The sequence below is a fragment of the Aspergillus saccharolyticus genome (genome assembly GCF_003184585.1).
Source record: "Aspergillus saccharolyticus JOP 1030-1 unplaced genomic scaffold BP01scaffold_59, whole genome shotgun sequence".
Taxonomy (NCBI): domain Eukaryota; kingdom Fungi; phylum Ascomycota; class Eurotiomycetes; order Eurotiales; family Aspergillaceae; genus Aspergillus; species Aspergillus saccharolyticus.
In genome coordinates this window covers 77,379-90,427 of record NW_020290669.1, presented here as the reverse complement: position 1 = coordinate 90,427, position 13,049 = coordinate 77,379, and the positions used below count along the sequence as shown (strand labels likewise).

The 13,049-nt window shown below is 51.1% G+C and overlaps 6 protein-coding genes across 6 annotated transcripts; 3 read left to right on the top strand and 3 right to left on the bottom strand.

The window, feature by feature from the left end:
* Positions 1-279: 279 nt before the first annotated feature.
* Positions 280-849, top strand: BP01DRAFT_408891 (uncharacterized protein; the record flags this gene model as incomplete). The annotated part of the gene is made up of 3 exons (XM_025578836.1): positions 280-407; positions 475-627; positions 723-849. The coding sequence occupies 3 exons, from the start codon at positions 280-282 to the stop codon at positions 847-849; spliced, it is 408 nt and encodes a 135-aa protein (XP_025426801.1).
* Positions 850-1,729: 880 nt separating this feature from the next.
* Positions 1,730-2,606, bottom strand: BP01DRAFT_360953 (uncharacterized protein). The gene is made up of 2 exons (XM_025576024.1): positions 2,189-2,606; positions 1,730-2,118 (listed from the first exon to the last, which is right to left on the bottom strand). The coding sequence occupies exons 1-2, from the start codon at positions 2,468-2,470 to the stop codon at positions 2,014-2,016; spliced, it is 387 nt and encodes a 128-aa protein (XP_025426800.1). The 5' UTR covers positions 2,471-2,606; the 3' UTR covers positions 1,730-2,013.
* Positions 2,607-3,656: 1,050 nt separating this feature from the next.
* BP01DRAFT_419184 (putative siderophore iron transporter) lies at positions 3,657-6,160 on the bottom strand (the record flags this gene model as incomplete). The annotated part of the gene is made up of 7 exons (XM_025579386.1): positions 3,657-3,769; positions 4,084-4,399; positions 4,453-4,782; positions 4,841-5,541; positions 5,600-5,695; positions 5,744-5,909; positions 5,958-6,160. 7 exons carry the CDS (start codon positions 6,158-6,160, stop codon positions 3,752-3,754), a joined length of 1,830 nt encoding a protein of 609 aa, XP_025426799.1. The 3' UTR covers positions 3,657-3,751.
* A 587-nt stretch (positions 6,161-6,747) lies between these two features.
* BP01DRAFT_350551 (alpha/beta hydrolase) lies at positions 6,748-7,693 on the top strand (the record flags this gene model as incomplete). Its single annotated transcript, XM_025573800.1, has 2 exons — positions 6,748-6,902; positions 6,961-7,693. 2 exons carry the CDS (start codon positions 6,748-6,750, stop codon positions 7,691-7,693), a joined length of 888 nt encoding a protein of 295 aa, XP_025426798.1.
* A 961-nt stretch (positions 7,694-8,654) lies between these two features.
* Positions 8,655-10,170, top strand: BP01DRAFT_408882 (MFS general substrate transporter; the record flags this gene model as incomplete). Its single annotated transcript, XM_025578835.1, has 4 exons — positions 8,655-8,835; positions 8,925-9,428; positions 9,511-9,651; positions 9,690-10,170. Exons 1-4 carry the CDS (start codon positions 8,690-8,692, stop codon positions 10,168-10,170), a joined length of 1,272 nt encoding a protein of 423 aa, XP_025426797.1. The 5' UTR covers positions 8,655-8,689.
* A 2,416-nt stretch (positions 10,171-12,586) lies between these two features.
* On the bottom strand, positions 12,587-12,983 carry BP01DRAFT_307331 (Con-6 family protein; the record flags this gene model as incomplete). The annotated part of the gene is made up of 3 exons (XM_025572288.1): positions 12,587-12,671; positions 12,734-12,886; positions 12,937-12,983. 3 exons carry the CDS (start codon positions 12,981-12,983, stop codon positions 12,587-12,589), a joined length of 285 nt encoding a protein of 94 aa, XP_025426796.1.
* Between the last annotated feature and the right edge of the window lie 66 nt (positions 12,984-13,049).

Sequence of the window (13,049 nt, the reverse complement as noted above, 5' to 3'; positions counted from 1 at the left end):
AAGTTGACAGGCTCATGTTCGATCCGAGCAAGTGCACTCGTACGAGCATGCGCAAATCGCTCATGGTCAGTATACCAACTATGCTGCTCGATGAGAGCCCTGGAGCGGATGAAGAGCAGCAGAGACAAAGCTATAAGTATCGCCATTCTCTCCGCACCCTGATCTGACCACAAAATCAAAAGTTCCAAATCAAACATAGCGTCTATCCATCGATTTCTTTGAAACTGAACCCGAAGCCCGAACTTATCTCTTTCGTTGAATTTGTCCGTTCACAACACAATGCATCTCATCCCCATCGCCCTCGCCACCCTCCTAGCCACCGCAGAGGCCATCCTGATCACCAAACCCGCCACCGACGACAGCGTCGACGTCGCCAAAGACTGGCAAGTCTGCTGGACAGCCGTGAAGTATGACTCCACCAACCAACTCCTCTCCACCCACTCCACTTTTGACAAAGGATGTTGATGTCTACAGCACCGACCCCCAGCAATTCTGCCTCTATCTTACCAACTTCAACGAGTACCCGTCTCAGATCTTTAATCTGCTCGACCGCCAGCCTGTCGAGACGAACGGCGGTGGCTGCGTGACGATTCCGGGGAAGTGTTATTCGGGGCTTAGGACGACTAGGTATGTCGAGTCTAGTAGAGTCAAATACACTGGAAGAGTATCTTGGTGCGCTATTTGATTTAGCCGCTGAAGACTGATACGAAGGGTGGCTATAGTTCCTACCGCGTGCGAGCAGCGTCCTGCTCGGATCCGAGTACCATCTACGCCGAGTCGGGCGATTTCAGTGCCTCGCAATCGACTTGCGCTGCTGCGACTTTGCGCAGGGATGTCAGGAAGGAGTAAGAGTGGCTATGTCCGGCTGAGGGAAGGAGGGATGGGAGATTGGGAGAGTGGGCGATGATGGTGATGGTGGTGGTATTCAACATACAGAGAGAGACCTGCGGTCATCAACTTTCATGGTGATTCCGGGGGGCGGGGGTAGGTAGTGGTTTGGGGCTTGTCTCAATGTCGCCTGTCAATTTCTGGGCATTGTGCTAATGCAATGGTGTAGCTTGGTGCTAGTTCTTCCAGTAAGAGAGAGGATAGTTCCTGGTTGGTAGAGTGACTGTGGACGTTCTTTGTATGTGTCCTGTCTTGCTGCAAACAGATTGTGAGACCGCGTGCGGTATGGAAAGATGCTGATTCAGTATGTATGTTTGAGTCTCACTATATATGCAGGTTGCAACACGTACGTTCTCGGTGAACGGGTTGGCGTAGTGGTGTTCTAGTAAGATCGAAGTATTTACTTTGGCGGTATTGCACGTCTGGTATATCTGCCCTATCAAGGTATATGTTCCCCGCTGAGGTGATTCTGCATCCATGGAGGGATAAGCAAGCATTCTTGACGAGGGCAGCAATGTGGCTCCATGAAGCAGTAGTGCCATATGACTTGATTCACTCTGTCATGATCGACTGTCATGATCGACTCCATGGTGAACTGATTGGTGCAATACCTAATCTCCATCAGATACCTACTATAAGGCCATTGTAACCAAATCTGGGTTTCAGCTTTTGCAAGCGGAACTTGCAGAATCATCGACATGTCTTCAAAATTGAGAAGGTCGGCCCCATTTGGTCAACCAAGCAAAAGTTTATGTCTAACACCGTGAAAACTGCCTACAATGGGGCGGGTTCAATTGCGCATAGACGCCTGGGAATCGAGTACCACAACAGGGACTAGCGCTGAAGAAGAAACAGATAATCTATTGTTCATGTCCTGAGATGCAACTATACAGAGAATTGCTTGCAAACAACCATACACAAGTAAAAAGAATATAAAATCCCCATAGGCGCCTTAACGAAGCATCGCAGTTGTGACGAATCGATGCGGACCCGAGAAGCGACCGCGACTGACCCAGGGGCGTGATGCAAAGTGCCTCGCAGAATAAAAGTGGTATCCCAAAGTCGAATGATGCTGAATTAAACGCGCGGACCGATGGCTTCAAGGGCTGAGTATTCCTCCCATCTTCACTTGAGCTCATCCGTGTTCTCCGCCGGCTCGGCCTCAGTGGTGGTATCGTCGACGATGATCTCGGTGGTGTTCCGCTTCTTCATGGTGGAGATAAATTGGGCCTGCGATGCGATTGTTGTGTCAGTCTATACCTCTTCGAAGAGTTGAACTTGCAAAGCAACTCGGACTCACCTCATAGCTAGCGAACTCGCCGTTGATGCACTTGTCGGGCTGCAGGGCGTATCCGGTACCGGCACATTTCGTGTCCTTGTAGGCAGTCAAGACGAAATCACCCGGGGCGGCCTTGAGCGACTTCCACTTGGAGCTCTCGAGGCTGCTGCATGTGGTGAGGGCGTCTACAGAGTTGGAGTTATCGGAGTTGCCTTTGCAGTCCTTGACGGTCCAGCCCTTGATTTCAGCGGCCTGGACAGAAAGGCTGAGGGCGAAAGCGACGAGGAGAGATTTGAGCTGCATTCTGGATGAGAGGCGTCGTAAAATGATCGGTCGTATGGGTGGATGTCGTGAGTTGAGATTGAAGTTGGATAAAAAGTGGGCGGAAAGAAGAGGAAAGCGGGCGGTCGTCGTCGTCGGAGGAGGAGATGAGTTTCAGGAGAGGAAAGAACTTCTAAGTTAGTCCCCGGGCCTCCGTAAGCCAGGCCAGGCAACAAACAGGCTGTGGAGTGGAGTAAGTCTTTCAGGGGTGGGTCAGCCACACCCAATGACTTGCGGTTTGTTGTGCCAACTTTAGAACTCCGTCCGGGCCGTGACGACGCCTTGGACGTGTTTCATCTTCCATTCGTCGAGGTATCCTGAGAACCAGCAGTATTGTGCATCCTCAGGCTTCTATAATCACTTGACTCTGCCTGAAGCTTCCTGAAGCCAGATCGAGTGATAATTGTATCAACCCCGTTGATGCAGCAAGGCATGGCTTTGTCTAACATTCCCCCTCGCGCCATCCGAATGGGGCCGAGAAAAGGAGATCGCCACTCCAGATCGCCCCTCTGCATTTAACTTCGGGCCGAGATGGAAGGAATGCTTCAGCATTATCCAAAGCAAAGAATGCTGTGAAAGTTGCCCATTCTGGCCAGCCCCAGCCTTGCACTTTTACTTCGGTTCCTGCAGCTGGATTCAGTCGAGTGGACCTGGAGGAGATAGAAGCCAGATCACGTGTAAGATCACGTGTAATTCACAATTTTTCGCAGTGCGCAGATGACTCAGCGTGCAGACGCATAACTAGTTATATTGTGCAGCTTCCTACCGGGCAATACTCCGTACTTCGCTTCATTTCCTTGTAACACCTCCTCTAACCAATGCTCACTGCGATCTTGACGGCGATTTCAAATCTGTGCGCAGAGAATGGAATCACGTCTTGCATCAATGTTTTTCTGCATGCTTTCTTCTGTCGTCCCATAGTGTTCATTATCTTTCCATTCTTCGAAGAGAATGCCTCCCCGAACCGATGATTATAGTATCCACAGATCTTCATCAGAAGCGACCCATACCTCCATGATCAAGCGAACCTCTTAACACCTGTGCGCTGAGCGTTTTTACATTTCACTTTATTTTGACCAAGCGACATGAGAGAGACAAGGTCGATCTCATAGGTAGGTTGCTTGACGCGATCTCGTGGCTGAGATTCGAATCTAACGCTGGACTTTCCAGCTTCAGATTCGAGTGGCAGACCGGACCCTGCGAGAGTACAACACATCCTCTGTACTAGAACCCTCACGGTTATTGACGGCTCGACTCATGCAACTACCGAAAGTCACTGCTCTATAAGCACATAATATTAGGATTATGCTCCGACAGCCACCTCTCACTGGCCTGGCGGCTGGCTCCGGGCCACTACCGTACAGAAGACCAAAAATCTCATATCAAGCCCTTGACATACCTTGGCTTCATATTCACGTGCCGGCAGCTCCGAGACACAATACAACCTCATCAGCATGTTGCAGTCGGCTAAACAAGGTAGTCTCCTCCTTGCCACGCATGCAATGCCACCTTATCTCGAGGCTGAACTATTCTTCAGTCCGATGACTGTCATCAGCTCCAGAAGGGCTTGAAGTTGCCGTAGCAGTTTTGCCCACTTGCACATCTTCGTGGCCGATATCCGCCTGACTAGCAGGACTAGTCTCCTGTTCATTGCGCTCATCAAGATGTACATTGCGCAGAAAGAACATCACGATAAGCATAGGCGCCAATGCTGCCAGCGCTGCAATGGCCAGCAGGCGCTGCGATTCCCGATAGCTCCGGTCGATGGCATCACGAGCCGCTGTGCCAGGTTGATATTTCTTGGCTACGACAATAGAGCTGAAGATGGTATGTGCCTGTGACTTCAACGCATTGGGGAGGTATTTCTCCAGCTTGTTGGGCAGGGTGCTCCGCCAAATGGCACCAGCAACACTAGTCAATCAACTTGTTAAGACTACTCGAAGAAGTATGAGATGGATACTCACCTTGTTCCAATAGCCCCTCCCACGCTCATCGAAGCAAAGAATACTGCCGTCACGACGGAGACTTCTTGTCGGGATACAACAGTCTGAACAGAGACTTGAGCTGCGGTCTGGTAAAAGCCACGTCCAATACCGATCAGCGACTTGGCTGTGACGAAGGCTGCTTCACTTCCTGTTTTTCCATCTCCCATGTCGACGAGGTAGAGAACGATGCCCATGCCAAGAACACATAAAGGTACGCCAGTCAGAACCCAGATCTGAGAGCGACGGGTATATTTCATGCAGAAAGAGGCGAAGATGCCCGCCACTTGGAAAGCCACTCGAAGAGAATTACTACGCACGTCAATATTAGCAGTTCATGGTCACAGAGAGGGGCAGCAGATTAACATACTCGATTCGTGTGGCATTGCCCGCCTCAAAATGTCCAGCTACCTGCAGATAGCTGGTGAAAAAGACCGTGAACACGGAATGATGAAAAAAGTCCAAAGCACCTAGCAGACATGCAGCGGCCACGGTGCGGTTGCGGATCATCCGATACGGAACGAATGGCTTCTTTGCGAACCAGGCATCCCAGACCAAGAAGGCTATCACAAAGACCACGCCCATTACAAGCATCGCAATGAAGGAGCCGTTGTGGCGCCAGGCATCACTGTTGCCGGATCCCGTCAGGGATAGTGGAATTAAGAAGAGCGATAGACCTAAGAGAAGTAGCACGGCGCCCGGCAGATCCAACTGAACCCACAGAAGGTCATACACTCGACGCCACCACGGATCTGTGCTCTTCCAGCTCAGTGCCGTACTGTTGCGGACGGGCCGAGGAGCACGGTGTTGCCAGACCACCATGCTTCCGATCAAGGGTGATGCAGCTACAGGCAGCACTATGGCCCACATTCCCCAGCCCCAGCGCCATGTAGGATGGTTAAGTATATCTTGTGCAACGATCGTGCCCAGGTACAAGGTCGGGATTGTCGTCAGCGAATCGGGGAGTGTTGACCAAATGCCTCGATTGAGTAAATTTGTCACATCGGCGACGAACACTTGCTGGGTAAGGGCATAACCCGTCGAACCGATGGCTTCGAAAATTCCAGCAGCCTACTCGATCACAGCACCACGTCAGGCATGCTTATGAAAAGGGCGGATGGGAGCCTACCGTGTACTGTGAAATGTTCTTGCAGCATGCGTATATGACATAGCCGAGGACCTGGGCGATGATCGACAGGACGAACATTTCTGCTCGACCGAATACCTGTCAATGTGTCAGCCATCACAGGCAGAAGAAACACAGCTATCTTACGTCGCCCAGCTTAGCAATGATTGGATATGAAGCAATGCGGGTGATGTTCATAACCACGCGCGCAGCGCTCATGGCGGAGTGCTGCTTGAAGGCACTCGTGGTGTATGCGGTATAAACCTGGGTGGAGTAATCGGCGAAATTGACGGCAAAGGTGGCCAGGAACAGGCTATCTTTGTCAGTGAACATCATGTTATCTCCATAATATGACTCCTACCCCACAAAAGCAATGATCAAGCCTGTTTTTGACCAGACCCGTCGCAACTGCTCGGCTCTCTGCACGCCAGCCTGGAGACTCTCCGAGTCCGCCTGGGGATCTTGCTCATGCTTGGTAGGGTTTTCTGACTGCTGAGTGGTGATATCTGCCATATTGCTCGAGGCAGGAGCAAACGATTCCCTTGTCTCTTTGGACAAATTCATTGCGTCGTCTATCCGAAGGCCAGATCATGCATACATCAATTCAATAATCGGTCGAAGGGACAGTGGACAAGAAATAAGAGACCTGATAGCGTGCCCAGGGGTGGCGTACATTGGCATCAGACAACGCCGAGCTTTTATCTTCTCGTGCATGCCTCCGGCTCCTGGCCTGACATGCAGCCACAAATTCCGATGCCTCCACTGCCACCTCGTATACGTTTTTCAATTGTGTGCAGCAGCCTCGGAGATCTAATCTAATCTGGCGATGCCGCGCGAGATGTCGGACACCCTCCGTGAGACTTGTCCAGTCCAAAGCCCCAAAGCCCGCAGACCTCCTTTTCTACCGCGTGCTCTCTCTCTGACTGGTCCAAGGGAAATTCAATTCCGGATCAGATAATAAATGCCAAGGCCGCCAAGCAGAGCCAAGACCTTCCGCTGAAGGCAAAATGAAGCATCCGTCGGAAGCAGCGTGGGGGTACACGGTGCAAAAGCTTCCGATCCGGCACCGAAGAATTCCCGCTCGAGATGTGTGTCATAAAGGCGTGACTTTGTCTTGCTTGTGCACATGAACTCCATCTGCGAGAAGAAAGATGACCCATTGGACCTTTACCCGATCCGATCACGGCGGACTTCCGAATGTGGCGGCATGGAATATCTCCAACGCGCAAGGATTGTCTTATCAGATCCAGCTTGCGTGGCCGCTGGGCTGGAGTACTTTACAAGTCTCGGCCCAGGCAAATCTTCTGTACGTCTGCCAACACATGACCCTGCCAAGGCGAAGAATCTGCGACTCACATGAACAGCTACTCTGTCGACGGTAACGCTGTTTTCGGGACCGCATTGGATGCTGTTCGTCGACGTCGGCTTACTTCCCCAGATGAGCCGGGGACAGTCGTCATCGCGATTGGCTACCCTCTGACCAACAGCGTGTACAGTCCTCGCCGTACGATAGACTTGACTCCACCCTGCAAGACATATGTACCCCCGACCGGACCCGATGGCCATCCCCGGCCTGAACCCCATGGCGGAGCGGATCAATTTCTCGCATTCATCAAGAAGACAGTGGAACCCTTCGTGCTGTCTTCGATCTTTCCTAATGTCACGATTTGTCGCACAGCACTCTTTGGCCACTCATATGGGGGGTTGTTCGCGTTGCATGTCCTGTTCACGCAACCAGGGAGCTTCGGCACCTTTCTCGTTGCGAGTCCCTCAATCTGGTGGAACGATAGATTGATTTTGACGGAAGAGACGCAATTCTATGACTCTCCTGGACTTCGAATTAGGCCTAGAGTCCGTCTTTCGTATGGATCACAGGAGCAGTTCCCGGCTCGTCACCGAGGAGAGTCGCTGGATATGTACGAAAGACGTAAAAGAGGCGCTGCCCAGCGCCGCATGACCGACAATTGCGACGAGTTATATGAAAGGCTATCTTCTAGTGGCCGGGTTGAATGTGAAAAGCGAGTGTACTTGGACGAGGATCATGGTAGCGTTATTGCTCCTGCCTTGAATGGAGGAATCTTGTTCTTTACGGATTGATCGTGCAAGCGCATGTGACAGTGATGGTAATATGGCACATATGCCCATATTACTCCCCAATGAAATGAGAGAAGGGAGGACCTAATCGCAGGCCAAGCGAAATAGGAGTTTTCACACGGCTGTCCAGTTTTGGGAGAGAATGAAACTCACATGGAACACTCATCGACTACTGAGATAAAGGGAGTTGTGGAATTGCTGGCAATCATTCACCTACCTACCTCGTGTTACGAATTTCCACTGTAGAGCGTAGGGCGAGGGTATAAGTAAGTATGAGAAGATATTGTCGAAACTGCAGCAGACTGCTGCACCACCTTTCATCCTTCGTCAAGATTGCCTTCAACCCCAAATGGACATCTTGAACACAGCGGCAAAACAGAAGTCTGCAAATGTCTCTCACAGGCTCAGTGCCACAATGTGAACTGATGATTTTTATGATTGCAATGTGAGGTTCTTTGCTTTCATCTGAAATGGGGCACCTCATAACGAGAGATCATGGCTCATCAGGCTCTACTGCTCGTCAAAATCATGGATTCATTCCTTATCTGTTGGAGATATGACGAGCTTTGACCAACATACTGTATTCACATTAGTCACAGCTTAGGACCATGCTTGGCGGGCTCTTTACTGAGACATGCTACCAGCTTGGATGAGCATGAGGTGAATGGAGCAAGATTTACCAGTGCTAATTCGGGTTGCGTATCCTTTCCTTACGGCCATGTGTCTCCTGAGCGTCCGAGGGCCTTTCGCAAAGGATGGATTGATCTCTGTCCACCTTTCTTATGGGAGCTCTCAGGCTATCCGCCATAGTGGTCGATCCTTGGAAGGCAGACCATGGCTATCGTCAAGCAGCCTTGGCGTGCTTATCAGTCAAGACTCATGTCGCGATAGCTGAGATGATGTGATTTAACACCGCCATTGCGCGCCTGCAAGCACTTCGCCATAAATCCAGGACAATTTCGCAGTGAATGCTTGACAGGGATCTCCAACCCGCTCAGGATGCACCCAAACTCGTCCCCGCCTGCCTCGGAGACCCCAGCCAAGCAGCCAACCACCCAAGTCAAGGATGAATCTCACGATGGCGCCCTGCAACTCCTGGCCGCCACGGCACGACCGAGCTCGACCCCGAGGCAGCTCACAAGCTCGTGCGCAGGATTAATCTTTATATCATGCCCCTGATCTGCATCGTCTACTTCCTGCAATATCTCGACAAGATCGCCATCGGCTAAGCCAGCGTCATCGGCCTGCGGGAATCCGCCCACCTACACGGGAACCAGTACAACTGGATCTCCAGCATCTTCTTCTTCGGGCAACTCGCCTTCAGCTTTCTGACCGTGCGGCTGCTCCAGGCCTTTCCGCTCGCGCGCTATGTGGCTGTCAACGTGATTGTCTGGGGTGCCATTCTTGCGTACATGGCGGCCTGTCACACCTTCGCCGCTCTGATGGTCTGTCGCACGTTTCTTGGCGTGGCGGAGGCAGCAATTGTGCCTGCCTGGGTAGTGTTTACGTCGCAGGGGTATAGGAAAGAGGAGCAGGCGTTTCGTGTGGGCATTTGGTTCGCCATGTGCGGCTTCGCGCAGATGTTTGGCGGGTATATTGCGTACGGTATCGCAGTGCATATCGATAGCAGCGCCCCGCTGCGAGGATGGCAGATCATCTTTCTGGTTTTGGGAGGCTTCACGGTAGTGGTGGGCGTCTTGTTTCTATTTATACTGCCGGATTCGCCGGTCACGGCGCGGTTCCTCTAACCAACGGAAAAGGCGCTCCACGTGGAACGGCTGCGGGGGAATGAGCAGGGAATTGGAAGCATCGTCTTCAAGAAGGCGCACCTGGTTGTATGCCTTCTGGGTGTTCGCAGCCAAGGTGCCTAATTCCATCGCCACGAGCTTTGGGAACATTCTGGTCACGGGGATGGGGTATTCCTCGCGGCAAAGCTTGTTGTTGGTTACTCCGTTGGGCGCGTACGAGTGATTGTGTTGATTGGCTTGAACTATCTTAGTATGAGGACTGAGCAGAGGCTTTTCTGGTGCATTATCGGTCACATACCGTCGATTGTCGGAGCGATTCTGATGGCCACAACCGAGAAGACCCCCGCGTTGATTGGATATTACCTGTCTGGTGGGGTCCCCATCGGATGGACGACGATTCTGGGCCTGACGAGCACGAATGTGGCTGGATCGACCAAGAAAATCACCGTTGTGTGTATCCAAACCGTGGCTTATACTGTGGGCAACATCATCTCCCCGCAGACCTTCCAGGCCAAGGACGCACCGCGATACCTCCCCGCCAAGATCTCCATCGTCGTGCTCTATGTCCTGATCACGATTGATTTGTGTCTTATCCGGTGGGTGGCGGTGCGCGAGAAACGAAGGAGAGACGCGGAGAAGGAGGCAGAAGGTGACGCGCATGTCGTACAGCAGAAACATGAGTTCATGGATCTGACCGATCGAGTGAATCGTGAGTTTCGATACGCTATTTAAACCGACGTGTCCTGGAGTTTGGAGTTTCTCATCACCATGCATGTTGCTGAGAGGGCTGTTTCTCTTCACTGATGACTTCCAATTATATCCGTGCTGGGTTCATCTGGGTTCATGAAATTCATCGTGTCAAGCTTCCCTGTTCCTATATCGGTCAACTCCTTATTTTCATCTCCTGGTCGAGGTGAAGCCGTACCGCAGTAAAAAAGTTTGATATATCGTGAGGTGACGACGTGAATAGGTAGATTGACGTTTAGTATATAAGTCACCACTTTATTTCCTCATAAGCCTCTTCTTCTCGTTCTTTTTTTCACCCCAAAGCATGATTTCTCTACCCAGTTATCAGTTTCCATCATGTCGTCTCTTACTCTCCCGAATATACTACTCGAGCGAGTCGCATACTTTGTCGTTGATCAGGGTATCCTGAATCGCATGATCCTCACCAGTCGGATTTTCCACAATCTCTTCCGGAATATTATTGACAATGATATTGTAATAATTATGATCATACCTTATCGATCGCTTGTCCACAACCCCCCTGGATAAGACGATCCACCACAGACAAGGTAATCCGCTTGCTTGAAATCCCGCCAAGAAGCAAACATGAGTCTTGTGCAGTACTGCCCCACAACCCGGCCGTCGTCAGTCCTGTCAGCGTACTTGCTGGCGTGGGTCATCTATTCTTCATCTCTCGCTTCTAGCCCGAACCGGAATGGACCGGAAACTATCTCCAGGGATCCCGCAGAAACTACTAAGTCCAGATCCGATGAACGGTTGGAGTCCCAAAGGGTTTCACTCCAGGGTCTGATCGATCAGAGAGCGGCAGAGGATGCGCACTTCAAAAGGGCCATTCTCCGTTTTGCGATGGGGTCGTTTTGTCTTTGATGCCTTCCCTGAACTAGATGCTGTTCTCGCTCAACTCTGAGCTACGTAGATCTCACCGCATCGAAACCTGTCCAATAGGCTTCGCTTCCAGCGGTGGGATCATGACTCTGGACGATTCGGCAGTGCCGATAGGATCACGACGGGCTGCGAGAAACCACTTTGTCGTTGGGCAAAAGGATTTTGAGCGGGGTTCTGCCGAGCAGGAGCTGAAGAAAATAAACGTGAAGGATGAGACCTGATTATAACGCTTTCTCGTTGATATCAGATCCCTTGAACTGGGCCACACGGATGTTCAGTCAATAGACCAAGTCAAAGTTCGGCTTTGAAGGATTTGAACCTACAAACCATGAAAATGTGAATCTTGCCTATGGAGAAAGACTCGCTTAGTCTAAAAATGGGGACAATGGAGACTGGGCTGTAGTTCTAGTCTCCAGTCTCGTACCGAAATGAGCCGCATCAAAACTATCAACCAAGCCAGGGCTTCTGTGGAGATATTCACCCCGACAACAGCTAGTTCAGAGTCCTGCGACTGCTTACTAGGTAGACATTGGCTCGTCGGAGTGCCTGTCTCCGCTCCAATCGGAAGATGAACGCTTTTGCAGGGCCCCAGGACTCGAGAGGAAGGACCTTAGCGGGTCACTAGCGTGCGGGTTAGCCCGTCTTTAGCGATGATCATATACAACTTCAACTTGGGGATTCTCAATGAGGCGGTGTCGGCTGGGAGAATGAATCTCCAAATGCAGAAGAGAGCTTCTGTGGTCGAAGTATAGAAGGTCAATGATTGCAACAAGCGAGGGTATCCATCTCCTGCATGACCAATGCTCCCCAGCCAGTACCAGTCCTTCTGACTAACTCTATAATTCACGAAAAGTCAAGCGGTCAAAATAATCATTCACTGCGAGTGACTTAACCCGTGTCTAGCATCCACCAAGATCAACCCTCCTACCATCACCATGCGCCTATCCCATACCCCCTTGTTCCTCACCGCAGCTACGGCCGCCAGCGCAAAAGAGTGCTCCTAGAATGGCTTCCAAGAATGCGTCACCTACTACACCGATTCCGACTGCCAGCATAGCATCGAGAACTATGTTCCCACGTGCGAGGGGAATTGCTTCCAATTCATCTCCTTATCAGGGGCTCGTCGTGGAGGGAAACTTTATCCATAGAACAGGTTGATCGGTCTACTCGAATCCCTACTGTTAGAATGGGGTCGGAGTCAAGCCTAATGCGATCAGTCAGAATATTGACTGTCTCTCGTATGGGGAGGCGCAGTCGATGAAGTGTTATTTCGACTGCTGATTGAGGATACGATGCGGCGTTAGAGTGATTGATCGTGCTTTTACCAAGGGGAGAAATCCAGTCGTGGTCACAGAACGACATTCAGCACGTCTATTCTTGAAAGACTTCTACACGCTACGGACCTGGCTCGTGAACGCATCTAAGTGGCCATAATCAAAGGAAAAAATAAATTCCATCATAATAGTACAACGTCAATCATACATATACATTAATCATACCAGGCTTGACTAGGCCTTTACTCGTCAGGGCCCCCAAGCTGATTGAGCTTCTGGGCGGCGCTTTCCTTACCCTGCTTCGAAACACCGGGGTTGTTCTGTGCACTGAGGGACAAGTCAGTATTCGAATATTGAAGACCCACTTATGGAATAGAAATGTAACTCACGCTTTCAAGCCACCGGCGACACGGTTGGGGTCCTTCTGGTTGTCACCACGGAGATTGTGCAATTCCTCCGAAGGCTGGGAGCCACCGAGCTGGTCGAGCATGGACTGAGCGTTCTGCTTGGCCTCCTCAGACACGTTGGGGTTGTTGAGGGTGCTGTGTACCGTCAGGGATTTCTCACTTGTTTCGGGGCGAACAGTACTCACGCCTTGTAGCCACGCATGGCATTGACTCTATCTTCAGGGGAGGACATTTTTATTGAGTGTATGGGATAGATTTGTATAGAATGGATCGAGACTTGATGTGATGAGATGGTTTG